The 25,989-nt window shown below is 47.4% G+C and overlaps 1 protein-coding gene across 1 annotated transcript in view; it reads left to right on the forward strand.

Annotated features, from left to right (window-relative positions):
• The window catches only part of PLPP4 (phospholipid phosphatase 4), a 132,632-nt gene that overhangs the window by 44,522 nt on the left and 62,121 nt on the right, over positions 1–25,989 (forward strand). The window contains exon 2 of the mRNA XM_068961444.1: positions 14,458–14,566. Within this exon, the coding sequence (XP_068817545.1) occupies positions 14,458–14,566 (109 nt within the window). The remainder of the gene's footprint in view (positions 1–14,457; positions 14,567–25,989) is intronic.

Raw genomic sequence — 25,989 nt, forward strand, 5'->3', positions numbered from 1 at the left:
TTGCTCAGTGATGAGTCCCAGGATCTTGCTGTGACCTGGTCTGGGGATGGGTATATAAAATGTTCCAGAGTACTTTAAGCTCTGGTAAGTGCCTAAAGATTCCTAATTAATCTAGGAATGAACGGTTCACTGGGCATTGCAGTGTCAAAGATTAATTGGAGACTGAGGTCTCTTAGCAAAGAAATGCACACTTTTCTCCCTCTTCTCTTACTTTTTTTTTGTTGTTGTTGTTGTTGTTGGAGTGGCTTTTGTTTGCTTCTGGGTCAGATCCAGCACAGTGTTCTCTGCACCAAACATCATTTCCCACTGGGAAGTATGTCTGGCCCAGAGAGTGTTCAGTCCTAGAGGGCTCAGTGTTGCTGGCGCTGTTGGGAGAGAAGGGCCCTGTGCTGGGGTAGGGTCTGGGCTCCAAGAAGTCCTGGTGGCCAGGTTTCCCCGAGTCCTAAGTTTAGCCGCCTGGCTCTGCCCCTAGTCACCTGCCACCGCAGGGCTCACTTCCACAGGCTCCTCATCACTCTACTTATCAGGCACCTACTTGCCAAGGGAGCATCTGAGCCCGGGAGAGGGCTTCTCATCACTCCAGACTCTGGGGCACCTTTAACCTGAAGGTTTCCAGGTAGGTCCAGGTGTGTGGGTTTTTGAAGGCTGTTCGTTTTGTGAATGACCTGATGACCTCTTTTCATTTCTCTGTCTTCTTTCTGATTCTTTTCATTACCCTTCCCATTGTCACGCTTTAGTGAAATCCAATCAGAGCTAATAATACTTTCCAAGGGTATCAGCTGCTTTGGCTGATAAGATACTTAATTTTGTTAAGTGTCTTTATAGCCAGTGAATGAAATCATTAGGAAAAACCGAAAACAAAATCCCTTTTGTTGTGGAATTTTACAACACTTGCCTCCAGTTATCAGCACTTTTATTTATTGTTTCCCTCCACTGTCGTCCTTGTTTAGTCTTTTTGTGGAGTATTTTAGAGCAAATTTCAAATATTGCATGACATCACATCTAAATACTTCGAAAGGTAACTTTAACCAGTGAGAATGGAAACAAAAACAAGCCCTCTAATTGCCCACTCCCCCACAAGCCACAATGCCCTTTGTAACACCCAATAAAATTAACATTAATTTCTTCATATCAGGATCCAAATAAGGTTCACACAGGGTTACTTGGTGTGCAGATATTTTAGGAATGACTTTTCAGTTTAGAATTTTTCAGTGATTAGGGTGTCCTTGCTAGCTGCTGAGTGCCTCCTGTGGGCCCTGATGATGATCCCAGATTCTCAGTATGTCCAGCAGGGTGTCCTACCCATTTTACAGATGCGGAAGGGAGTATAGCAGTTGGCCCCAGTCATGAAGCCCCGACTGGACCGAATGCGTTAGCTTTTGCAGCTTGAGTTTTTGGAGGCCAGGGTTTTCTGTTTGGGTGCAGGCTGTGGAAGCATTTTCTGTCTTCGGTTGCCCCCTTCCAAAGGGAAGGCATCCTCTGTAGAAATGTTTGAAAATAATCGCTCTGAATGTTTGGACTTCTGGGGTGATCCATATGGTTTCTGAACATTATGCTTCTGCAAAACAAGCTTCCGTTTATGCCTGTGCTCCAGCGCAGTTGTGTCCGAATGTGCTCCGCTTTTCCTCTGAAGCAGAAGTGGTTTTGAATATGCCTCCACTATTCGAAATGACTTCTGGGAGGAGATGAGAACCGAGCAGAGAACAGCCTGGTCTTATGCTGAGTCCGTGCTAAGTCCTCACATACATTCCTCATCACGGCCCTCCAGGCAGGTGGCATGGTTATTTCCACTCCCAGAGGAGGCAGCAAGACTCAGAGAGATGTCACTAGCCCAAGGTCATAGCTAAAACATGGCTAGGGTGAAAAATAGGTTTTCGCCCCACAGCTCTGGATGCCCCCGCTGCACCTTCGTGGCCACACTGCCTTCTCTGCTATTTCCTCCACTCCGGGTCCTGCACTGGGACCTCGCTGTGCCAGTGTTCATCCAGAAAATGTCGAGCATTCAGAAAAATGGAAAGAGCCAAAATGATTCACCTTATACTCCACCTAGATTAAGCAATTTGTGTTCTATCCTATTTGCTTTATCTCTGTGTTTATGTGTTTATTTATACACTTTTCTGATCTGAAAGCAAGCTGCTGACATATCACGATCCTAAACACCCTAAATGTTTAAGCTGCTTCCCCAAAAATATTCTTCTACATTTCTTCTCTATTGGAGGAAATTATATTTCTTTACAGTGATCTCATATCCAGCTCATTCTCTGGTTCCAAAATTTACTGAGTCATCCTCAAAGTTTCTTTTTAATAGTTAAAAAAAAACACAAAACTTTCCTTTTGACCCAAGATCCAGTCAGTGCACAGTGGTTACATTTGGTTGCCCTATGTCTTTAGATTCTTGTAATGTGAAATATTGCAACTTTGTTTCTGGACTTGTCTGTTCCTCTGCCCCTGTAGTTTGACAAGCTGGAAGTTGAGTCCAAAATCCTGATTAGGTTCCGAGTATACACATTTGGGGGCAGGAGGAGAAGGGGACGACAGAGGATGAGATGGCTGGATGGCATCACTGACTCGATGGACGTGAGTCTGAGTGAACTCCTGGAGTTGGTGATGGACAGGGAGGCCTGGCGTGCTGCGATTCATGGGGTCGCAGAGTCGGACACTACTGAGCGACTGAACTAAACTGAACTGATACACATTTGGAAGAATGCTTCATGGGGATGCCATGCACTCCATATAACCATATGTCAGGGATCTTCGGGGGTCTGTGGTCCTAGCATTGGTGACCACAGGTTGGGTGTGCAGGTTAGTGCCATTTTTCCAAAAAAAAAAAAAGCTGAAGAAGAGTCAGTGTGAGCAGAGGAGCATCTTTGAGCCCGTGGCTTTGCCTTTTCCATGCAGCCTGTTCCTGGTTCTCTGTCTTTCTTCCTGGGCTCTAGATAGATGAGAACACCTCCAGACTTGGCCCACATATTTCCACTGTCCCAGCACTCACCCCTGGGCTTTCCTGGTAGCTTAGCTGGTAAAGGATCCACTTGCAATGCAGGAGACCCCAGTTCAATTCCTGGGAATCAAAGATCCCCTGGAGAAGAGGTAGGTTATCCACTCCAGTATTCTTGGGCTTCCCTGGTGGCTCAGATGGTAAAGAATCCACCTACAATGCGGGAGACCTGGGTTTGATCCCTGGGGTGGGAGGATCCCCTGGAGGAGGGCGTGGCAACCCACTCCACTATTCTTGCCTGGAGAATCCCCACGGACAGAGGAGCCTGGAGGGCTACAGGAGCTCTGCCAGGCTCCTCTGTTCACGGGATCACAAAGGGTCAGACATGACTGAGCAATTGAGCACAGTACCACTCACCCCATCCCATCCCGTCATAATTTAGGAGAGCATAGTGGAGGAGTGCATCTTTTAATCACCTCCTGTTTTTCCCCTTGGTCAGAGAGGGATTCCTGCCCTGAAGTTACAGGGATCCCGACCATTCATGACAGCCAACACTGGACAGATGAGACTGAAGCAGTTCATTAGTAACAGACTCACAGCCCATGGAAGCAGGATGCTGACCGTCACACAGGCTGCCCAGGGGCACAGCAAACCATGGGCAATGGGAGGCAGGCTTTGTACTATCAAGAGGCTCCAGTGCCCCCTGGTTCCCACAGGAGGATGTGGTTGACTTGTTAGAATAAGTCCATGGGCTGGCATTTCAGTCCGTGGGACTGAGACCTGCTCTTTGGGGATGGGCAGGTACTATTCCTGGTCTCCTTGATAAGGGGGGTTGTTTGGTTGAAGGAGCTGAGTGGAAGGGGAACTTGTGGTTAGGACATGAGAAGCCTTTGTGGTTTCAGATGTCAAGGGAGGATGTGATATTGGACCTTAGTTTTTGGCTTTTTGCTGCAGTACAGCGTACACCTCCAGTACACTCTCTCCATGCAGGCACTGCCACCCCCAGCAGTTCATCTTATGGTACAACCTCACCAGTCATACCAGCCCTCTGAGGTAGGTACTGCCACGATCACCGCTTTATAGATGAGGAAACTGAAGCCTGGGAGGTGAAATGCCTTGACTAAGGTCCCGCAGCTGGAGGGGTGACTGAAACACTCACCCAGGCTGCCCCCTGGGGTCTGTGTCCACTTGATTGAAAAGGACATGAGATCTCGAGTGGAGAAAGGGGGGCATGAATCCAGGCCCTGCCTCAGGTGGGCAGTTACACTTGCTGAAGCCCCAGGCTCTCCATTTATCGAGAGCTCATTACGGAGCAAGGGGGACCATCGCCAGAGGGTGGCGGTGACTCCAGGAGCTGTTTCTTGCCTGGTCCATGGCTGGCCTCCTGGATGCAATTCTCCTCCATCCAGGTGAAGGGCAGGTAACTTTGATTAAGTCAGCTGCTGCGAGGGAACCTGCATTTCTGAAGGACAGCGAGGAGGGAAGTGGAAGCATCTTCTTCCATTTCTCTTTTTACCTCCTTCCTGGTGTGTTATTCTTTCTTTTTCTCTTTCACAACAAACAGCAAATTGCTCCTTACAAGGATTTGATCTCAGTTGTTCGCGCTGAGTGAGAATTGAGATTGACATCCTGCGTTTCCCAAGAGTGAGGCTGTATTTCTAATTGTGGAAAATTTTATCTCTTATTAAAGTAATTGCAGATGCCATTACATTGGTGGGAATTTGTGTGTGTGTGTGTGTGTGTGTGTGTGTGTGTGTGCATGCGTGCATGTTCCTGGATCTCCTTAGAATTCCAGAACAAGGACATGGAAGAATGGACTTCCATCAGTGGACTGCACAGATAGAACTGTGCAGATTTAGGCGAGGCATCCTATGTCTTATAACCTTAGTGCTCTCATCTCTAAAATGGGAATAACAATAATTTCAACCTCATATGATTGTTATGAAGGTTAAACAGAGTAATGTTGGAAAACACCAAATAGAGCACTTGGCACAAGACAGCTCCAAACGTGATAACTAGTTACTATTATTAGAGTTGTTAGGCTTGTCGTGGGGATGGCCAAGCTCCCCCACCCAGGGTAAAGCCTGTCTGGTGGCAGGTCTCTGGTTTACTGCCTCACAGAGATAATCCATCAATTTGCTCTCTCGACTCCTGTCCCCAGGACTAATGGAAAATCTGAAACACCCCCTCCCTGCCAGTGGAGCTGCCTGCCTGTTCTGCTCACCATTTGTAAGTGTTTCCCCTCTTGCCTGAGCGAGGCTCACTAGAGAGGAAAAGTCAATAGTGCAGTTAAGAAACATGCTCTGCTTTCTGCTCTTTCCTGGAAAGCTTGATCATGTGTCTTGTTTTTTCCTCCTTCGGATCTTGCAAGGTTCAAAAGTGACTTTCTGGGCCATTGTTTGCTCAAAGAATGGCTAAAGGATGTGGTTGGTAGTTGTTGGCATTCATCTGTCCTGTCCCACCTCCTTCCTACAACATGAAACCTCACTGTCCCGGGTTGGGCAGAAACGGAGAAGGGAAGACTTCTTAGACCCAGTGGTCATGTCAGCCATCAGCATCATTCTTGCCCACATTTGCAAGAACAGCAGCCAATCAAATCAGCTTTGACGGAGCCCTTTGGTGCCCCAGGCCCTGTGCCAGATTCTAATATTTCTTCTTGCTAATGACAGTAGTATTATCACTGCCCTGCCCTGGCCATCCTGGGAAGCGAGGAAGGCGATTGGAAATCTCAGAGAGGTTAAGTGACTTTTCTCAAGTCACCCAGCTGGCAAATGCCAAATCAGTGATTTGAACCAAGTTTAAAGGTCTAAGTTCATATTTCCGTATAATCTTGTGTTATTTATGTTTGGGGGAAAGGATGTCGACCTCTGAGTCTAGTATGTGGCAGAAATATTAACTTATCTTGAAAAAAGCCTATTAAGGAACATGAGTTAAATGTCGTTGACAAATCTATGGAATCTCTTAGAAGATTATAGGGAGATCCTGGGGTTTTGAGAACTTAACTTTGAGTCAGAAAAGGCCCAGAGGGCAGTAGCATCATAGTCCCTTGTTCAGGGACTTATTCCTGCTACTGTGATGTCAAGATTGGCCATTTCTCTGGGTTCCCAGCTTTGGGCTGAATCTCTTGCCACATTCAGCAAGTGGACAGTAATAGATACACACCCTGGGGTGGTGAGACTTTGTGGTCAGAGTTCTAATACCTGTAACTAGAGGCCTTGACATCTCATCCCCCAGTCAGATGGAGCTTAGCATCCCTTGACTGTAGTCTCTGCAAGAATGTGATCATATGTGTTTCATACACCAGGGTTCATAGGACAGTATCTGGTACATCACAGACACTCAGTAAGTTTTTGTTGAATTAATAAACACCAGGCAAAGGCGGAAGTTGATTGCCTGCCCCTGCTGTGCCCCTCCCTGTGTAAGCAGACTGTATCCTGGGCTGCTTAAGGCCAGGTGAGCTGTGAAAACAGGACTAGCCAACAGGAGAGAGTGTGTCTGTGCATGTGTATGTGTGTTTGTGAGCGTGTGTGAGTGTGGTATGTATCTGTCATGCTGTAAATGCTACCCTAGCTGGCCCTGGTCTGGGCATCCTCTGATGGGCAAGGTGATGTTTTTATTTGCTGCTGATATTTTTTTATTAAAACATAAAAATGTTTCATCCACCTCATTAGAACTGATTCAAATGTATTCTTTTCAATGGCTGAGTAATATTCTGTTGTGTATATGTACCACAGCTTTCTTATCCATTTGTCTCCTGATGGACCAGTACAATATTATAAAGTAATTAGCCTCCAATTAAGATAAATAAATTAAAAAAACATTAAAATGTTTTTATTTTCCTGGAGAGACCCTCATGGAACAGTGTGAGACACTGGAATTGCGTCCTTTTCTCCTGGGTGAGGGTTCAGGGGACCACGGCAGGCTGACAGGCCACGTGTCTGTGATTAGGTGAGGAGCAGTGACTGGTCCCCTACCTGAGGGGAAAAGGGAAACCCTAGGATGCTTTTGTCTGCTTGGCTTTATCTCTCCTTCAGCTTTCTGCCTGCTCTTCACTCTGTGTCAACATCCAATCTCCTTCTGCCTCTTTTCTATTTCAGTTAGTTTTGGTAAGGCCTTCCTGTATCTTAGAAACTTGCTTGCTTCTGCTTGCCTTCTGCTCCCTTAAGTTCTGTTTTGGTGTGTGTGCGCGTGTGTGTGTGGTTGTGGTTGTGTGTGTGTGTATGAGATATGTAGATAAGATCTGGTCTAAGGAGGATTAAAGCATCTATGCTATGCATAGACTCGTGGTTCAGGCGGTAAAGAATCTGCCTACAATGCAGGAGAGCCGGGCTTGATCCCTGGGTTGGGAAGATCCTGTAGAGAAGGGAACGGCTGCCCTCCCCAGTATCCTTGCCTAGAGAGTTCCACGGGCAGAGGGCCTGGCAGGGCACAGTCCACGGGGTTGCAGTGAACAGGCCACGACTGAGAGACTAACACTGGCCCTAAAAAGTTAGAAGAGCACCTTTGAATTTTCTTATTGTCAGTTTTCCAAACTCTTCTGTATCGTCAGAGAACTAAGAAGAAGATGAGTAACACTGTCTAAACTTTGCAGGGAGAAATTAAGAGAAGGTTAGACTAAGATAATTGTCCAGTTCGAAGGAGCTTGTCTTGGATCAAAATCCCAAAGCAAGTTACCTGACTTTGGACAGTTTTCATTTTCAGGAGAGAAAATTATTCATGTCCTATTTCCCTGGTACCTCAGTTGGTAAAGACTCTGCCTGCAGCACAGGAGACCTGGGCCCGATCCCTGGGTCAGAAAGATCCCCTGGAGAAGGAAATGGCTACCCACTCCAGTGTTCTTGCCTGGAAAATCCTATGGACAGAGGAGCCTGGCAGGCTACAGTCCATGGGTCGCAAGAGTTGGACACAACTTAGTGACTCAACCACCACCACCTATAATAGTAATTTCATGCTTTTCACATCAGAACATGTTGACCTATATAGCTTGAAAGTGAAAGTGAAGTTGCTCAGTCGTGTCCAACTCTTTGCAACCCCATGAACAGTAGCCTACCAGGGGAACTTCCCAACCCAGGGATCGAACCCTGGTCTCCTGCATTGCAGACAGACACTTTACCGTCTGAACCACCAGGGAAACTCATTTTATTTTAGTTTCAAATCACTGTTAAGGGCAATGATGTTTTTGATAATAGTTAAGATTCAGTGACTGCATTTGATGGGGGGAGAAGTCAGTTATTTTGAGACTGGACTGGTCCTGGATGCTGAATCAGAGTTGATCAGTACCAATGCAGAAAACATTGCTTTCACACCTATGGGATCTCATTAACTCACATTTTTTCTTTGAAATGATTAATACATGATATTTCTGACTTGTTAGATTTACATTCATCCTTCTCTCATAGGGCTTGTTCTTCCTTTCTGTTTACTTTTGGTCATTGAGTCTGATAAAGTCTTAGAAGTCCCCTCCACTCTTAAGCCTGTCTGGATTTAAAATGGATAAATGGGGCATTTAGCCACAGAATTGGGGTACCGACTGTCACACCAAGACTCTTTCTTCAAGAGTCTCTGCAGTGATGGGGAAAGGCCATTCACAGGGGGGATAGTTTTGATTCTTAGCCTCAGAGTATGAGGAACTCTGCATTGGTGGGTCTGTCAGGTCCTTTCTGGGCATTGAGATATTTTTCTCTGCATTATATTTATTGGAAATAAAAGTAAGCAAAGTGGGTTTACATACCTCCCAGTGGCCAAAGAGTTGCTCCTCTTCCTTCAGCGTTTTCCTGAAAATGCAAAGGTATAGGTCATTATACTGGCCTGGGGTATGCTGGGATTATCAGCATAGTCAAGTCATTATGCTGATGCTGGCAGGAGGTCCTAAGACTCTTGGGGCTATTTCTTCTGTAGTGAATGGCCTCCAATTGCTGTGCTTTTGAGTTATCATTTTTGCTTTTTATCTTTTTCCTGCCTCTTCTGTGGTGCAAGTGGTGCTGGAGATAATGGTAGGGGCTTCACAAAGCGAATTTCCACTATCTGTGGACATGATCCACCTGACTCTGTATCATGAAGAAGGCTTGTGCATCCTGCCTCCTCTCCTTCTATCCTCCCATCTTGCAGGGAATGATCTTGACCTCACAGAGAAGGCCAGCCTCCGCCCAGAGGCAAAAACATCAAGGTAGAATTTAATAGCCTGCTTTTAACATTTACCAATGACTTATAAAAGGAATGCCAATCACATAACTCAGCAGTGACAACAGGCTTCTTCTAGAATAAACTCATTGCAGTTTACAAAGTCTGAAGAAAAGTCACAGTGCAAGTGGAGAGCAGATCAAGCAAAACTGGCCCCCTTGGTTCTTCTCCCCCCACCTTGGTTCTTAAATAGCTGAAGTTGGGAAGCATGGGCTTTCCCCAAGAACTCTGTCTGTACCACTATAGCGCTCACAGCAATCTTGTGATAAATGAAGATTCTGAGTCAGCAGATCTGGGCTGGGGCCCAGGTTTCTGCATTTTAAAAACATAATTTATTTCTTTTTGGCTGTGCTGGGTGTCAGGTGCTACACGGGCTTTTCTGTAGTTGAGACAAGCAGGGGCTACTGTCCAGTTGCGGTGCATGGTGAGTGGGCTTCTCATCCCAGTGGCCTCTCTTTTTGCAGAGGACGGCTCTAGGGTGTGTGGGCTTCAGTAGTTACAGTCCCCAGGCTGTCAAGCGCTGGCTCAGTAGTTGTAGCATATGGGCTTAGTTGCTCCATGATATGTAGGATATTCCCAGGCCAGGGATCAAACCCATGCCTCCTGCTTGGCAGGTGGACTCCTTACCACCGAGCCACCAGGGAAGTCCAGTTCCTGTATCTTTAACATCTCCGTCCGAGGTGGTGCTGATATGGTGGCTTCTTGTGACTCTAGGTTTGGTCCACAGACCAGCAGCATCAGCATCCTCAGGGAGCTTGCTGGAGATGCCAAGCCCGGACCTGCTGTATCAGCAGTCCCCAAGAGGTCTCTGGGCTCATTCTTGTTTGGGAAGCCCTGATCATTCACACTGCTGGGGGGCCGAGGGGAGGTCCTCAGTGCATAGTGAGCCCTGCTGAGCAGACGGTCGGATCCCATGCCTGAATTCCTCCCCTGGAAGCAAGGTTTCATTTCCTGCTTTCCAACCCGTTTTACAAAGAGTTCCTGGAAGGACGTTTCCAGGCCTGGCATGCCCTCTCTTGGGGGCACCCTTTCACACTTCCGTAACTTTCCATTCTACTGCATGCCCACCTCTGCTCCCGTCTGCATTTTGAAACTCACGTCCTCTGTGTAGCTGCCTCGCTGTCTGGATTCTCGGAGGCAGACGCCAGTGGCGGGTGTGCGGGGAGAAGGGACATCTATCTTTCCTGGTGTGCTGCTCCCAGAGGATACGATTTCCTTGACAGATGCGTTCTGGCTGCAGCCGCTCAGGGTGGGGCGAGGAGTCGTGTGATAGGCTGGGTGCACGAGGCTTTAAAAGATCGCCATGAGGATAGCATCCCCTGGATGACAGATGAGATGAGGAAGGACCGGGCTCAGTGGCGTGCCTGCTCCTTGGCCCTGTGGCCAGCTGTGTGCAGAGGAAATGGGGATCAGAGTTCTAGGGTCTCCGAGAGTAGGGGCTGCAAGACCATTATAACGATGACAGATTGTATTTGAAAGATGGCTGCAGCCCTATCTCTCATCTTACCCGCTTTTCTATAATGGGACTCTGCCACACCATTGCTAAGAAGTGGAGTCAGTTCCCCTGTTTTGAATCAGGGCTGACCTTCTGTCACTCAATGATGCTACAGGACTTCAGAAGCTGGGTCAGAAAAGCCATTCAGCTTCTGCCTGGACCTCCTGAGACCTGCGTTCCAGAGGAAGCCAGCAGCCATGAAAAATTCTGACTATGCTGACTCTGTCGTGCTGGAAAGATATGTGAGGTGCTCCAGATGGCGGTTGCCAGCTGAGCTCCTGGTTGACAGCCAGCACCCATGTAATGGACCATCCTGATGTCCATCCTGGTCAAGCCTTCAGGTGATGCAGCCCCAGCTGATGTCTCACTGCTGTGACCACGTGAAGTGAGCTCTGCCTAGCTGGACCCGTCTCAATTTCCTGATCCACAAAATCATGAGCAAAAGAAAACAAGTGGTTTAAGACATTAAGTTTTGGGGTAATTTGTTATGCATCCAGAGTAACTGGAGTATTCTGGAAGCTTTAGGTTTCATAAGTATATTCTTGAAGTGTTAGTCACACCATCGTGTCTAACTCTTCTGTTACCCTGTGGACTGTAGCCCACCAGGCTCCTCTGTCCATGAAATTTTCCAGGCAAGAACTGGAGTGGGCTGCCATGCCCTCTTCCGTGGGACCTTCGCGGCCCAGGGATCGAACCCAGGTCTCCCACATAGCAGGCAGATTCTTACCATCTGAGCCACCAGGGATGCCAACATACTCTCTAAAATAACTTGCAAATACAATTCTTTTTACTTAGTTATATTTAAAATGCTTTTAAAATACCCAAGTGCAGTGAGTAGGTTGTTGCAAAATGAAATCCACTCACCACCATGCCCCTCCCCCCCAAAAAAGCCTGAAAACTGTCTAGAAAACATTTTTTTACTAGAAAACATTTATCTAGTAAAAACTTGCAGTTGGAGGCTAGAGTAAAATGATAGAGTGACGAAATGCTGGTTTCTGTGTGTGCTCTGTTAGGTACTTTATATTCGTTCATTTAAGTTTTATTTCCACTCTGTAAGGTGTGCCCACTTTACAGATGGCTGGACTGAGGCTCAGAGATGTTAATGAACTCACTAAGAGCCACACAGCAGGGGCTGGGATTTGAACATGGATGAGACTGACTCCAGTGCCTGTCCTTCAGCAGATGGAAGAATTGTTAATGTAGAGAGCTAAATTTCTAAATCTCCTCTTCTTGTGGACAAGGGTGCTGGGAATCTTGAAGAATTTTCTTGTTTAGTGCTGGGCCCTTCAGAATCACCTGGGGAATATTTTAAGATTCACGTACCAGGCCTAGTCCATACCAAGGCTATAGGTCTGGGGTAGGGTGTTTCCAAACGTTCTAACCCTTCTTCATTTGTCACCTCTGACCTAACCCAAGTTCCCATGTTGTAGGGGGCTTCCCAAGTGGCACTAGTGATAAAGAACCCACATGTCAATGCAGGAGATGTAAGAGACAGGATTCAGTCGCTGGATTGGGAAGATCCCCTGGAGAAGAGAATGGCGACCCACTCCAGTATTCTTAGCTGGGAAATTCCATGGACAGAGGATCCTGGTGGGCTGCAGTCAATGGGATTGCAAAGAGTCGCTCATGTCTGAAGTGACTTAGCATGCACACACTCACGCACCCAGGTTGCAGGTGAGGACATTGAGGCCCAGTGAAAAGTGGGTTGTTCTGAGGCCAGAGCAGCTTAATGGTGGAGCTCGGGCAGAAAGCAGGTTTCCCAGCACCCAGATGGCATGAACCCTTGTGTCTTGGAGGAGGCTTGGAGGGCTGTGAGCAGAAATTACTTTACACATCAATGCAGGGGTCTCAGGGCATTGCAATAAGATCCTATAGTAGGTATGTTCTGGGCTGAGTGCTGAGTGAAACAGTCAGGGGCCAGCACCACTTTCTTCTTGAAATTTCATAAATACATGGACAGAAGGACAGAGTTTTACAACGTGAAAAGCCTCAGTTGTGGGGAGAGAGAGGGGAGGAAAGGAACAGAGGGAGACATAGAGAGGGAGGGACGTGTACATAGAGACACAAAAGACAGATTGAAGTTTAGGTCTCATTTAGATATAGACATGATAGAATTCAGTGTGAGGCCGATGAGACAGAGGCTATTTTTTTTTAAACAGTAGCAGCTGTTCAAAGTCTGGAACAGACAGCAGTAGATTCTGCAGGCACTGGAGAGTCACTGAGAGTTCCACCCTGCTGGACTCTGAGGACATAGCCCTGGAGAGTGACTCCAGCCTCCCTGCCCTCCCAGTGTAGCTGGGCATACAGACAAATGATCATGCAAAGCCCCAAATCTAGGGCAGAAACCAAGACCCTCAGACTGCTGACTCTGTCCCAGGGCTGGAATGGCTTTAAGATGACCCACCATCTAGGTTTTTTCTGAGATTGGGGGTTTTCCTGGGATATAGGACTTACAGTGCTAAAACCAGCAGTGAAAGTGAAAGTCGCTATGTCATGTCTGACTCTTTGCGACCCCATGGACTATACAGTCCAAGGAATTCTCTAGGCCAGAATACTGGAGTGGGTAGTCTTTCTCTTCTCCAGGGGATCTTCCCTCTCAAGGAATCGAACTGGGGTCTCCTGCATTGCAGGTGGATTCTTTACCAACTGAGCTATGAGGGAAGCCCATGAGAGTCCTGGGCAAACTGGGACTGTTAGTCGCCTGGCTGGTCTCCTAGATGAGACGACTGTTGACCTCCAACTCCCATCCCCCAGCTTCCCTCCTCCTCATCTTGGCAAAGGTACCCCATTTCCTGAAAACCCAAGCCAGAGCCCTTGGACTCACCCTTGCCCCCGCCTGTGCGTGTTCTTCCACTTTCTGCCCTGCCTTTTGCTTCTCTCTGCAGGCATCTCTTGTTGGCACAGCTGCCCTCACCTCCTCACTGTCTCTGCCTCCCTCCTCTGTTCTGCTCCAATGCTCCATCTTCACCACTGTTCATTTCATTCCATGCTTTTCTGCCAAATTCCTCCTTGGTTCAAAAGCCAGATTCCTCAGTCTGGCACACAAGCCCTGACTCACCCAGACACGTCTGAAGCCACTCTGAACTGGATTCACCAGTTGGAGAACTGGGCTGGAGAGCTGGGAGGGGGCCCAGGGGCTGAAAGCTGGCTAACCTGTTGTTCTTCCCTGCAGGTTTTCTCTTGGTGGTGATTCTTTTCATCCACCTGGGTGTTGCAGGTTCCCAGGGTGAGAGAGGGGTCGGGAGGTGGAGGCTTAGAGCTTTCCGGTTCCTTAACAGCAGTCACCCATCCCCCTCCCACTTCCTTCCTTCTTTCCTCTGCTGTCTCTCCTGTCCCAGCCTTCTCCTTTCTGGAAGCTTCTTTCTCTCGCTCTGCCGCCTAGTGGTGGTGATGGTGGAGGGGCGCCATCTGGAGTAACCTGGAGGAGGAACACCGCGGGTGCTTTTCTCTAGTCCTGCCCGCTGCTCCGTCCCCTTTGCTCCAACTCAAGTCCATTTTGTCCCCAGAGATGGCTGCTGGCCTGGCCTTGCCCCAGTCTGAGCCACCATTCTGGACTTGAACTCCCAGTTCCCTTTGGATGCCCGAGTTCCAAGTCTTTGTTTGTGTGTCCACCTCTCAGCTCTTCTCTTATGCCCGCCATTGGTCATAGCAGGCTGGTGGTGACAAAAGGCCCTGCAGTCCTGGTGATTCTTCCATCTTTCCCCTGCTGGAGCTGCCTGCGAACCATCAGCTGGGAAGCTTGTCCTTCCCTCCCCAGGGACCAGTCTGTCCACTCTGAGCTCTTGCGTAAGCTGCTTCCTCCCCAATGCTCAGCCCTCACGCCTCTTTCTTTGTTTTGTTTCAGTTTTACAGAGTTTTTGGATCCCTTCCAGAGAGTCATCCAGCCAGAAGAGATCTGGCTCTATAAGAATCCCCTGGTGCAGTCAGACAACATCCCCACCCGCCTCATGTTTGTAAGTACCCTTGATTTCATGGTTGATGGGACCCCTCCCCCGAGTGTGAGCCACATGGGTTTTCACTTCTGTTTTTCCATCCCCTGCTGATGACGGCAAGCAGCCTGAAGAACAGAGGTGAACGGCCCAACAAATTAAAATTCAATTCCAGATCAGGAGGGTTCACCGCTTGGTCATGTGAGAAGCAATTGCCCGAGGCTTTGGAAAAGAAGGGCCCTGCTTACTTGAGCTAAACCCGAACTGTTTCCAAATACTTCGAGTAGAATAAGATGAGCAACTAGTGAACAAAGTTGCCTGTTCCATTGTCTTTTAAAGCAGATCTCAATTTAGCCATCCTCAGATACCGTTGACTGCTCTGTTAACCGCTTTTCTGGGTTTGGCTGGTCAGTTAACCAACGATGAGACCACTGTGTGTGACTCAACTCTGGATAGCGTCTCTGATTCTAGGATAGATGGGCTAACACCCAAATAATTGGTGGCTATATTGGGACTAATTTTACCTCTTCATTCTACTCCATGTTGATTACAGCCTTTTACACTTTCCCTACTATGGGTTTTCCTGGTGGATCGGGTGGTAAAGAATCCACCTGCAAAGCAGGGGCCCCAGGTTTGTTCCTTGGGTCGAGAAGATCCCCTGGAAAAGGGAATGGCAACTCCAGTACTCTGGCCTGCAGAATCCTATGGACAGAGGAGCCTGGTGGGCTATAGCTCATGGCATCGTGAAGAGTGGGACATGACTGAGTGGCTAACACTACTATGTGCTGGTCGCTTGCTGAAAGCTTAGGAAGGATTTTCTCATTTAGACCTACCTTGATTGAGGGTGGGAGGAAAAGGGGACAACAGAGAATGAGATGGTTGGATGGCATCACTGACTCAATGGACAAGAGTTTGAGTAAACTCCTGAAGTTGGTGACGGACAGGGAGGCCTGGAGTGCTGCAGTCCATGCGGTTGCAAAGAGTCGGACACGATTGAGCAACTGAACTGAACTAACTGTTTCCCCATGAGGAAGATGTCATTATTGTCTGAATTTTGCAGATGCAGACCTGCATCCCAAAGAGATGAGAGAGCTTGCCCAAGGCCACACAAGCTAGAGAGTGGGAGAGCCCAGATTCGCACCCAAGCAGCCAGCTCTGAGCCCTGCTCTCAGCCAGGAGGTTGCCCTGCAGTCTGGAACTGAGTGTTCAGGACTCCTTGCTAAGGCTCACCAGCTCCTGGAGAAATGCTTTAAGGCCTTTCTGTGGCAGAGGAAACATTGAAGCTCGGTCTTGTTACAGAACAAGAATGTAGCTTTTGGATGGGCAATGCTGTAGCTTGAACCTTTTGCCTATTGACCAGCCATCATGTGTCCTGTCTGGGAACTCAAGTGTGTGTTCCAGAGTTTTATAGAGCACACGAGGGATGTTTTTTGCACTGTGAAAGAAATCCCTCTGATTTGGGGAGGAAATCTTGTTCATCCGTGATTGGAAAGATCACCAATGATTGTTTCAAAGATGATTGGAAAGATCTTTGTGTCTGCAGACATCTCCAAATGTCCAGAACACTATATGAACATCACAGTCTTATTTTTATTGCTTTTTCATAATTACCTTCCTGCTGGAAAATAAACCAGATTTTTGTGAATATCAGGGAAAAGGAATAATGTAGGGTTCTTGTGAGTTGGGCATTGCCTTACATCTGTGTATGAAAATCAGACTTTTTTCCCATTTCTGTTCCAACTCACATCTTCCATAAACCCTAGAAATAAAGTAACTAGCATGTGCCTCACTAGCTTACTCCATGGTCTTAGTAGGAGGAGCTTCTGTTTATCACTTATCCCCATTTTCAAAGATTTCACATTTTGTGTGCTGTAAAACCCAATTTGGAGATGCCTGTTCACATGGGATGTTGTGATGAATCTGTGGCTGTGTCCTAGATTTATGAACAATGGATTGTTTTGAAGTCTAGATACAAATGCCACAAATATCCTGGCTGCAGACACAAATGGGATGGAGCACATTTGCATGTTGGCCGTGGAGGAAAGGAGGCAGTAAAGGAGTTATTCAGTGCTGTGATTCTCAGAGAATAGAAGGGCATTCAGCCACAAACACTGATGCATACCCTCTAATCTCCTAATGAAATAAGTTCAACCTTTTGTTTTGTTAATAGTTGTTGATGAATTTCATTCATTCGGTCGCAAGATTTAGTGCGACTCCATAATAACACAAGGAAAGCAGTAGAGACATTTAGAGTATGTGCAACGCAAGATGAGAAATGCTTTGTCACCACATAAATTAGATTTGTTCTCCTGGGTTTTATTGAGAGTTTAATATAAGATATCATTTGTCTGCTTTTGATCTCTACAAACCTTATGGTGTTTCTAAAAGAATATATAAGAGAACATATTTTCAATGTTTTTTTAAAAAATCACTTGGCTTCCTTAGAAAGCTCCAGTTTCATTACTTAACACATAAATGATCCTGGGGTCTCCTCTACTTTTGTTTAGAATGTTTTACTCTAAAGGCAAACTTTCTAATAACCAAAGTGTTTTTTAAAGGCAGCTGTTGTGAATCCAGGTTTCTTTGTGAAATCAGTGTTTCTGGAGTTATGCTTACTTGTGTGCATGTCTGTTTTAAAAGAGCTACTTGGTCGAAGGTTACAAAAATATCATCAGAAGGTTCGGGAATTAAGTGAGGAATAAGTGGTAATGACATCACCTGGAAGCCACTGCCGGGCATTTTCTCTGTCTTTGGCACCATCAGCTAAGGTGAGTGTATCTGTCAACATGAAACTTGGGTGTGGTTGGACCGTGGGATTCCACGAGCTTGTTTCCCTTGATGCCCCTGGGCTCCTGTGGACCAGAGAGGAAGGCTGAGAACTCTCTTCTCACATACTGGGTCTTGACTTTAACATTTGCTGGATATTCCCAGGCAATCAGCTGCTTCCTTATTCAGATGAGGCCATGCTTCCTTTCTGAACATGTGGAGTGTATCAGCGCATCTTTGAAAGCCTGCCTTTTGGTGTAGGAAGACTACTCAGTTGGTATTCGTTATTGCTTTTCAGTATCCTCTCTGTTGTTGCCTGTAGTGTCTTTGTCCAGAGAACACTTTCAGAGTGAGGGAAGCCGTAGGAATTGCAGGTGATGTGAAGTCAAATCAGACTTGACCCCTGCAGGCTCGTGAGGACGATGGTACCCTGAAGCAAAGTGGAATCTGAGAAAGAGTGGAGGAGAGGTTCAGGCGGACTTTTAGGGACATTCATCCCCATCCTCATCATTGTCCTCCTCCTTCTCATCACCATGGTAGTCACAACAGCAGCTAGCATCTCTTGAATATAGTAACTGTGCTCATCACTTTACAAATAGCATCTCAGTGAACTCTCTCAGAATCCTTTGAGGTTGGCACTTTAGTGATCCCATCATTTCAATGGAGAAAATGAAACTGTCATGAGATTAAGCAGCTTATCCCAGGTTTACAATCATCAGTGGCTGGACCAGGATCTGAACGCCGCCGATCAGAGTGCAGACACTCTTGGAGCCATTCAGCCGTGCTGCCTTCTTGGAGGTTGAAGGGAGGTGGACAGGTGGTGAGCGCAGCCTGTCACACACAAAAGAGCAGGTGTCAAGGAGCAGACACAGGGAGCCAGGCTGTGGGGCCCCGTGAATGGGAGTTTGCCTGGAGTACTGCATGGTGAAGGGGGCAGCGGGAGGCAGGGATACAGGCAGAGTGTGGACAACTTCAAGTTACTTAATTATTACTTAATTCAACAGAAAGTTATGAAGCACTTTCCTAGAGCCAAGCACGGTGGTGGGTAGTGGAGGTGCAGAGCTGACTAGGTATGGTTTCTAGTCTAGTGGGAGCAGAGACATGAACACAAGTCAGACCATTCAGCATCACAGAAAAACCCTCGAAGGACAGGCAAGACTCAGGGAACTGAGGGAAGAGGAGGTGTTTCCCAAATTCTTAACTTAAAAAATCTGCCCAAGATCTATCCTTTGCCCAAGACCAGTCTTTTTTCCTCTGGCCATGACGTGTCCAGAAGATTCACTTCCGTAGCGTATTACTGGTACTGTGGTGACTTAATAACAGGAGCTTCTATTCTGTAATAGGATGCTTCTAAGGAAGACAAAAATAAAATCAGTTTGCGGGGAGGAGGGAAGGAAAAGAGATCAAGCTGGCTCGTGGTAGTTGAGTTTTTAGACACTTTTGACAAGTCTGCGCTCCCAGCTCAGTGACAGGCTGTGACTGTTTGCCCACCACAGGGCCTTTCCCAGGTGGCCTTGTGTCTTGAGTTGTTAGAAGCACCATGCAGCATACATGCCTTCCTGTTGGATGCTGAAAATTCAGTCACTTTGGGCCCATTGTTTTGTGTGATGTGACTAACCCCCAGTGACAAGCTCTTCTGTGGCTAAAACATCCTAACAACAGGTGCCCCGGCTTCAATCCGCTTGGTGGCTAAAAGTTCTTGGCCACTCATGCCCTTCCCTGGAGACAAGCTTTGTGTCTGGTGTCATGCCTGGTGGATTCTCAGAAGCATCCTGGCAACACAGTGCCTTATATCAGCATCCAGGGGTCACCCATTGTCTGGATTGGGGATGGACGGCCTGCCTTGTGTTGCTTTCATTGGTGGATGCACAAGGTATGGCCCTTGCATTCTCCAGCTCCCACTCCTGGTTGAAGCCACAGGGCTCCCGCATGGCGCCCCATCTCCTGTTTGGTCAGAACACTCCAGCTCAAGGTCATCCCCAGGAGGCAGCCTCTGGAACCTTGGAGAGGAAGCCTCCCCAAATCATATTTTCTCTGGGGTTCCAAATCTGTCTTAATAGCGGGCTTCTCTGGTGGCTCAGATGGTAAAGTGTCTGCCTGCAATGTGGGAGACCCGGGTTCAATCCCTGGGTCAGGAAGATCCCCTGGAGAAATAAGTGGCTACCCACTTCTGTACCCTTGCCTGGAAAATCCCATGGATGGAGGAGCTTGGTAGGCTACAGTTCATGGGGTCACAAAGAGTCAGACATGACTGAACGACTTCACTTTCCTTTCCTTTTATGTTAATAGCATGTATGTGCTAAGATACTTAGTTGCTCAGTCTTATCTGACTCTTTGAGACCCCAGGGACTCATACCCACCAGGCTAATCTGTCCATGGAATTCTCCAGGCAAAAATACTGGAATGGGTAGCCATTACTTTCTCCAGGGAATCTTCCCGACCCAGGGATTGAACCCAGATCTCCTGCATTGCAGGCAGATTCTTTACCATCTGAGCCACCAGATAAGCCACTGATAGCATACATATATACATGTGTGTGTATGTTTATATATATGTTGTTGTTGTTCAATTGCCAAGTCATGTCCAACTCTTTGCGATCACATGGACTGCAGCACGCTAGGCCTCCCTGTCCCTCACATCTCCCAGAGTTTTCCAAGTTCATGTCCATTGTTTCGGTGATGCTATGCAGCCATCTCATCCTCTGACACCCTCTTGTCCTGCTCTCAATCTTCCCCAGCATTAGGGTCTTTTTCAGTGAGTCAGCTGTTCACATCAGGTGACCAAAATACTGGAGTTTCAGCTTCAGCATCAGTCCTTCCAGCAAGTATTCAGGGTTGATTTCCCTTAAGATTGACTGGTTTGATCTCCTTGCTGTCCAAGGGACTCTCAGAAGTCTTCTCCAGCACCACCGTTCGAAAAACATTAATTCTTTGGCATTCTACCTTCTTTACGGTCCAACTCTCACAACTGTACATGACCACTGGGAAGACCACAGCCTTGACTATGTGAACCTTTGTCGGCTGAGTAATGTCTCTGCTTTTCAACACACTGTCTAAGTTTGTCACAGCTTTCCTGCCAAGAAGCAAACTTCTTCTGATTTCATGACCGCAGTCACCATCCACAGTGATTTTAGGGCCCAAAAAGAGGAGAGCTATCATTACTTCCACCAGAATGGAGAGAGGAGCTTGGAGGGCTACAGTCCGTGGGGTCACAAAGGGTCAGACGTGACTGAGCGGCTAAGCCCAGCACACAGCATGTCTTCAGTTCACGGTTGTTCTTGTATTTATGGTTTGACTGTTGGTGGGGTTGCTGCAATACTGTTCACTGTTCAGTGAGCTGCTCTTTCCTCTTTGAGGGCAGTGGCTGGTCTGTAGTGCCCAAAGTGAGAGGAAACCAAAAGCCCAGGGCTTCTTTGACCTTAAGCTTAACTTTGGACTTAGGTAAGCTGGGCTTCAGCCAGCGCTCTCTAAACACTGAATGTGTGAATCAGAGCCGATGCAGTGTTTCTCAGTCACCAGAGTCATTTGAGATGCTTGTTACACAATGTAGATTCCAGACCTGTCCTATAAGAGGGTCTGAGGGACGCAGCCTTGTAACAAATGCTGCAGGTGAAGAGACCCCCAAGCACTGGTGTAGACTCACAGACTTGCTGGAGCTCTTGCCGTTGCCTTTTGCAGCTGCCCTGGGTAAGTCCTCTGCTCCTCTGCTCCAGCTCTGAGTCTCCTTTTGTGCAGCTGCCCTGAAACTTGGGCCCCACTCTTCTGAATACCCTCCATGACGACAGGCTTATTGATGTTAAGTTGTTCAGGGCCGTGGCCAATAAGGAGGCTCATCAAGCTAGTTACTACCGTTTGTGGTCACAAAGAAACCAGCCTGTAAGGAGAAGGGTTTCTCCTGTCTCATGAACTGTCTGTGAATATTGCTCCCAAAGAGGTGTTCCTAAGATGTTCTGAGCTCTCGCGGTCTGGTTCTTGCATGTCTGCAGGACATCTCCAATTATTTTGATAGACTGTGTACATTTGGAGGAATTCTGGTGTGTTTTTTTTAATGAAGGAAAGTATCTTCCAGCCATGCCTCAGTCCTGTTAGAAAGCCCCCTTTCCAGAAAGCAACATTGACTAGCGTGGAGACTTCCCAAATTGTAAGCACTATCATTATGCCTCCCACCATCGTCTGTGAGCCCAGCTGTAGATTTTTGAGATATTTAATCCCTTTTGATTGTTATCCTGAGATGTTATAATCATAAGAATGTAACACAAATATTGTATGCCAAAAAGTTCGTTCAGCTTTTTTTGGTAAGACAGAATGAAACCCCCAAATGAACGAGCTTTTTGGCCAATCCACTACCGTTTTTTTGATCATTGGAATGTTAGGGGAAAAAAAGTACTAATTATAGAATGCTGAGTAAAGACTAGATATGGGAGGCAGAAAACCTGGCCTCTGGAGCCCATCTCGCTACTTCCCAGCTGTGTCCTCAGGCACATCACATAGTCCCCAAGCCTGGCAAAGATTGTCACAAAGCCTACATGAGGATTTGAGAGACCCCAGGACTGGATGGTACCCAAACATGGCTCCTGCCTCGTAGAAGGTTCAGTGATAGAGTTGTTTGCTTCTGAATCCCACCAGCTTGATTTGTTAAGTGCATACTGTACTCCTGCTTTGGTCTAGGGGAGGAAAGGGGATGGAGAAGAGAAGGGGAGAGACTTCATGTGAAGGGACTAACCTCTGCTTTGCGGCAGAAAGGAATAGTCAACCAAAGAATACCAAAGGGGAATGACTCAATAGACTCCCAGCACATGCCACGTGTTCCCATGTTGCCAGAGTGCTGGGGATGGGAGGCCAAGGGTTCTTCCATCCCTCCACAGGGGAGGATGGGAGGAGGGTTACTGGCAAAGATGTCACTGTAATTATAGGCTCTTCTTTTCTGTTTAAAAAGCCACCACTTTAAACGTGACTCGCAGCAATTAAAAATCAATTATAATCCGTAATCAGACCTCCAGTTTGTCAAGTCTGTGGAATCTCTCAGTATACATATAAATCCTTCTTAGTATGAGGTCAGGAGTTCAGTGAGATCATTCAACTAGTGAGTCCAAAGGAAGCTGCTGCTGCTGCTGCTGCTGCTAAGTCGCTTCAGTCGTGTCCGACTCTGTGCGACCCCATAGATGGCAGCCCACCAGGCTCCGCCGTCCCTGGGAAGCTAACTGGGACTAATTATCAATTGGTTCTCTGATAGAAAACTACTGCCTTCATAAGGGATTATTTGTTGTTTCTTCCAGGCAATTTCTTTCCTCACACCTCTGGCTGTTATTTGTGTGGTGAAAATTATCCGGCGCACAGACAAGACTGAAATTAAGGAAGCCTTCCTAGGTAGAGTATTCCCAGTTCCTGCTTTAGGGGACGGGGCTGAACTTGATTAGATTACCAGATTTCGAAAATCTCAGTTGCACTCCACTGATTTTTCTCTTGGTCAAATTAAGCTTGGTAGACACAAGACAAGGTAAACGTTTGGCCCTTTTAACGAGCCAGTGCTGGTCTGCTGGCCAGCCCATCGCCGCTGTCCCTTGTGCTGAAAATGTGTTTCAGGCTTCTCACCAGAGCTCTGTGCTTCCTAAGGAAGGACAGCTCTTGGCCGTAAGGCAGAGTGAATCTGAAACTTTGTCACCACTGACTGTCCAACCCCACGTTTGTGGCTAATAGGCCCCAATTTGGGACAATTCATTCAGACATCAACCACAGACTCCTTGACCAGTCACCATTGACTAGAAGCAAAACTGTGGAAAAGCAGATGTAAAATTTAATCTCAATTGGAAACAAGCTCCATAACTCATTGCCACTGTGGGGACACTTTGGCAGTTAATCAGTTGTTATTATGTAAAGAATGCTGCAATCTTTGCCATTGAGTATGACACGATGCTTATAAATTGTCCCCAAGCTGAGCCATATCTGCATGTGACAGGAGTTTGATATTTTCAGGGTTAAATCCTTTTTTTTTTTCTGATCTGCATATTAATCAAAAGACAAAGTAAATGACAGCATGAAGAGAAAGTAAAACTATTTGGCTTGTTTAGCAAAATAAACTCCCCGGAAGCCAGAATTTTAGCTTTTTGGTCATCAGGAAAACTGAACTGGGTTTATTTTCTGACATGATGCCTTGATGTTATCCAAACCCTCACACACACTGTGTTGTCAGTGTGTTGTGTAGGCTCACCATTCACTAAGGTAGTAAATCTAGAAATATGAGATTTGTCACTAAAGATGGTGTTTGTTAATTACTGGACTTTGAGGAAATGAAAAACATAGCAAACTACGGTCTTCCCTGTTCTTTGTAAGGGAAGGAGGGTGGGTGTGAGTTCTAGGGTGTGCAGAGCAGTGGAAGGACCAGGACCATTTCTTACATAGCCAGGCTTTGGTTAGGTGCTGTGTAGTTGAAAAGAACTGAATTCCTCTCAAATTGGATCGAATAAATTAGAGGTTTGGTTATAGGACTATAACAAGCAATCTTATAGACCTTCAAGAATCAGAGGGGAAACCCTCGTGGGGATGGAATAGGGATCCAGGCCATGAGGGTGGGGGCGCCCTGTCGCCTTATGGCCCCTCTTCTCTTGATGCGTCCTTCCTCTCCTTCATTCCCTGCCTCAGTCTCCTGTGAAGACGCTGTCTCTGCTGCCTGCATCTTGGTCTGCGTGAGGCTTGGGCCTGCAGTGGCGGGTGCCCCTGCCCCATGCCTGCATGACTGCTCAGCTCCAGCGCCACCTCCAGGTGTCAGTGCATCTTGTGATCCAGACTCCCCAGGTGGAGACTCTGGACTTGACTCAAGTCTCAAGCCTGGATGCAAAGTCCCAGGTCTGTGGCCAGCCTGTGGGTGCTCTGCTTGAACACAGGTGTGTCCCCCGGCTGCCCACCTGTGGTTTGAGGTGCTGCTCACCACATGGTCTCTGCCTCTTCAGCTGAGGTGGTGGAAAGGTCAGGCTTTCCAGGAAGGGTGTAGATGCCCTCCCTCTCGAGGCTCAAGCAGCTGTGTCAGCATTTGGACAGATATCACTGTGGTTCCCAAATGTCCCACTGGGAGCCCCTCTCAGATGACCTGGAAATCTTTTTGCCTCACTTGTTATTCTAGCTGCTCCCCTGACACTGAGTCCTGAGACATATGGCTGTGGGTAGGAACTGTCTTTCATGGTTACACTTATAATTTACTGGCTGCTTTTGGAGCTGGGAGATTGTGATGGCCTTGAGGAGCTTACAGTTACTTTCTCTAGAGCTTTTCATTCTCAGCTGACTCTCCCTTAGGATGACACTTCAAAACTACACCATACCTGGCCTTCTATATGTGAACAGAGAAGGTGGAGTTAATTGGATGTTCTGTTTACCTAAATAAATGAGAGGCTGCCTTGTAAAAATGATGAAGAACCTCCCTTTGTACACAATTAAAAAATAAAAGTTGCCACTTTTAGGAAGCCTTGGAAGGGGCTGGAGGGAGTGATCTTTCAAAACCAGGGACAGAAAACTAGGTGTAGCATTTCCTCCATTATCTGGAATTCAGGACTTTCTCAGTGAGGGTGGTTTGGTCTGAGGTCCCTTCTTTACCCAGGCGTCTTCAGCAGACCTGGACCCTAAGAACGCCCCTTAGCTGCATGTCCGCAGCAGCCCGCTTTGTGCATCTGTTCGTGTGCAAGTAAGGCTCGCCGCACCCAGGGATTTGGCTGTAGAACGGCCAAGTTGGTGTTAATAGCAAACCCTGTTTTGGAAGGACTGCAATGTTAAATTCCCAACAACAAAAGTGACAGCAGCAAAAGCCCTCTAATCCTCTAGGGGTGGTTGTAGGCAGGAGTGCCCTCAATACAGGCCACTTGCAGGCCAACTCACATGACACACTGCTTTGCATTTCTTTATCAGAACACAGTCTGGCTTGTCTTTCTGACTCTCCTCTCAACCCTGCAGTGCTGTGGGATGCTGTCGATGCAGCCCTTATGAACCAGATGCCTTGGGTTCTTGTTAATCAACAAGCCAGCCCCCCGTGGTTGGGGTCGTTCGTTTCCTGCTCAGCCAGCCTTCCCTGTGGTGTCAGTGAGAGGTCCCCTGACTGGGTCCCCTGGAGGTTGTGCTGTGCAGATGAACATAGTAATTGGTTAACTTTACTTCCGGAAGGCTGTGACGCTTTCCACCCAGATCCTCGCTCTCTTCTGTCTCCTTCAGGCTTTTGGATCAGAGAGGGAAGCTGCCAGCTGTTGGTGTTTCCATCACAACCACACCTTTTCTAGCTCAGCCACTTGAAGCTTTTCAGAGAATTGCTGTGTGCTATAGTAAACCCAGCTGGGGCAGAGGTTGCGGATGTGTATGGTGTTCTGGATTGATGTCGTGGTCTCTGAACTTCCTCAAGGGCACTGGGAGGTCAGCTAGTGATGCTTGTTCCTAAAAACCTTTTCTGTGCAGAGGCCTTGCCAGGACCAGGAGGAGAAGGAGTTCAGCCCTGCTGGGAAAACGCAGCAGTGAGCCTGTGCAGGGCCAGCCCTAACAAGAAAAGACCCCTGTCATCTCAGGGCAATCTCACAGCCTGTTAATTGTCACAGCTTTGGGAGAATCCTGCAGTAGTGATGGCCCAGGGAATCCTCCCTCCTCTCTGCAAAGAAAACCTCTCAGCAGTGCTCCAAGCTTGTGAGAGAGAAGGGAAGCCAGCGTTTTAGG

Source organism: Capricornis sumatraensis, chromosome 23 (genome assembly GCF_032405125.1).
Source record: "Capricornis sumatraensis isolate serow.1 chromosome 23, serow.2, whole genome shotgun sequence".
In the NCBI taxonomy this organism is placed as follows: Eukaryota; Metazoa; Chordata; class Mammalia; order Artiodactyla; family Bovidae; genus Capricornis; species Capricornis sumatraensis.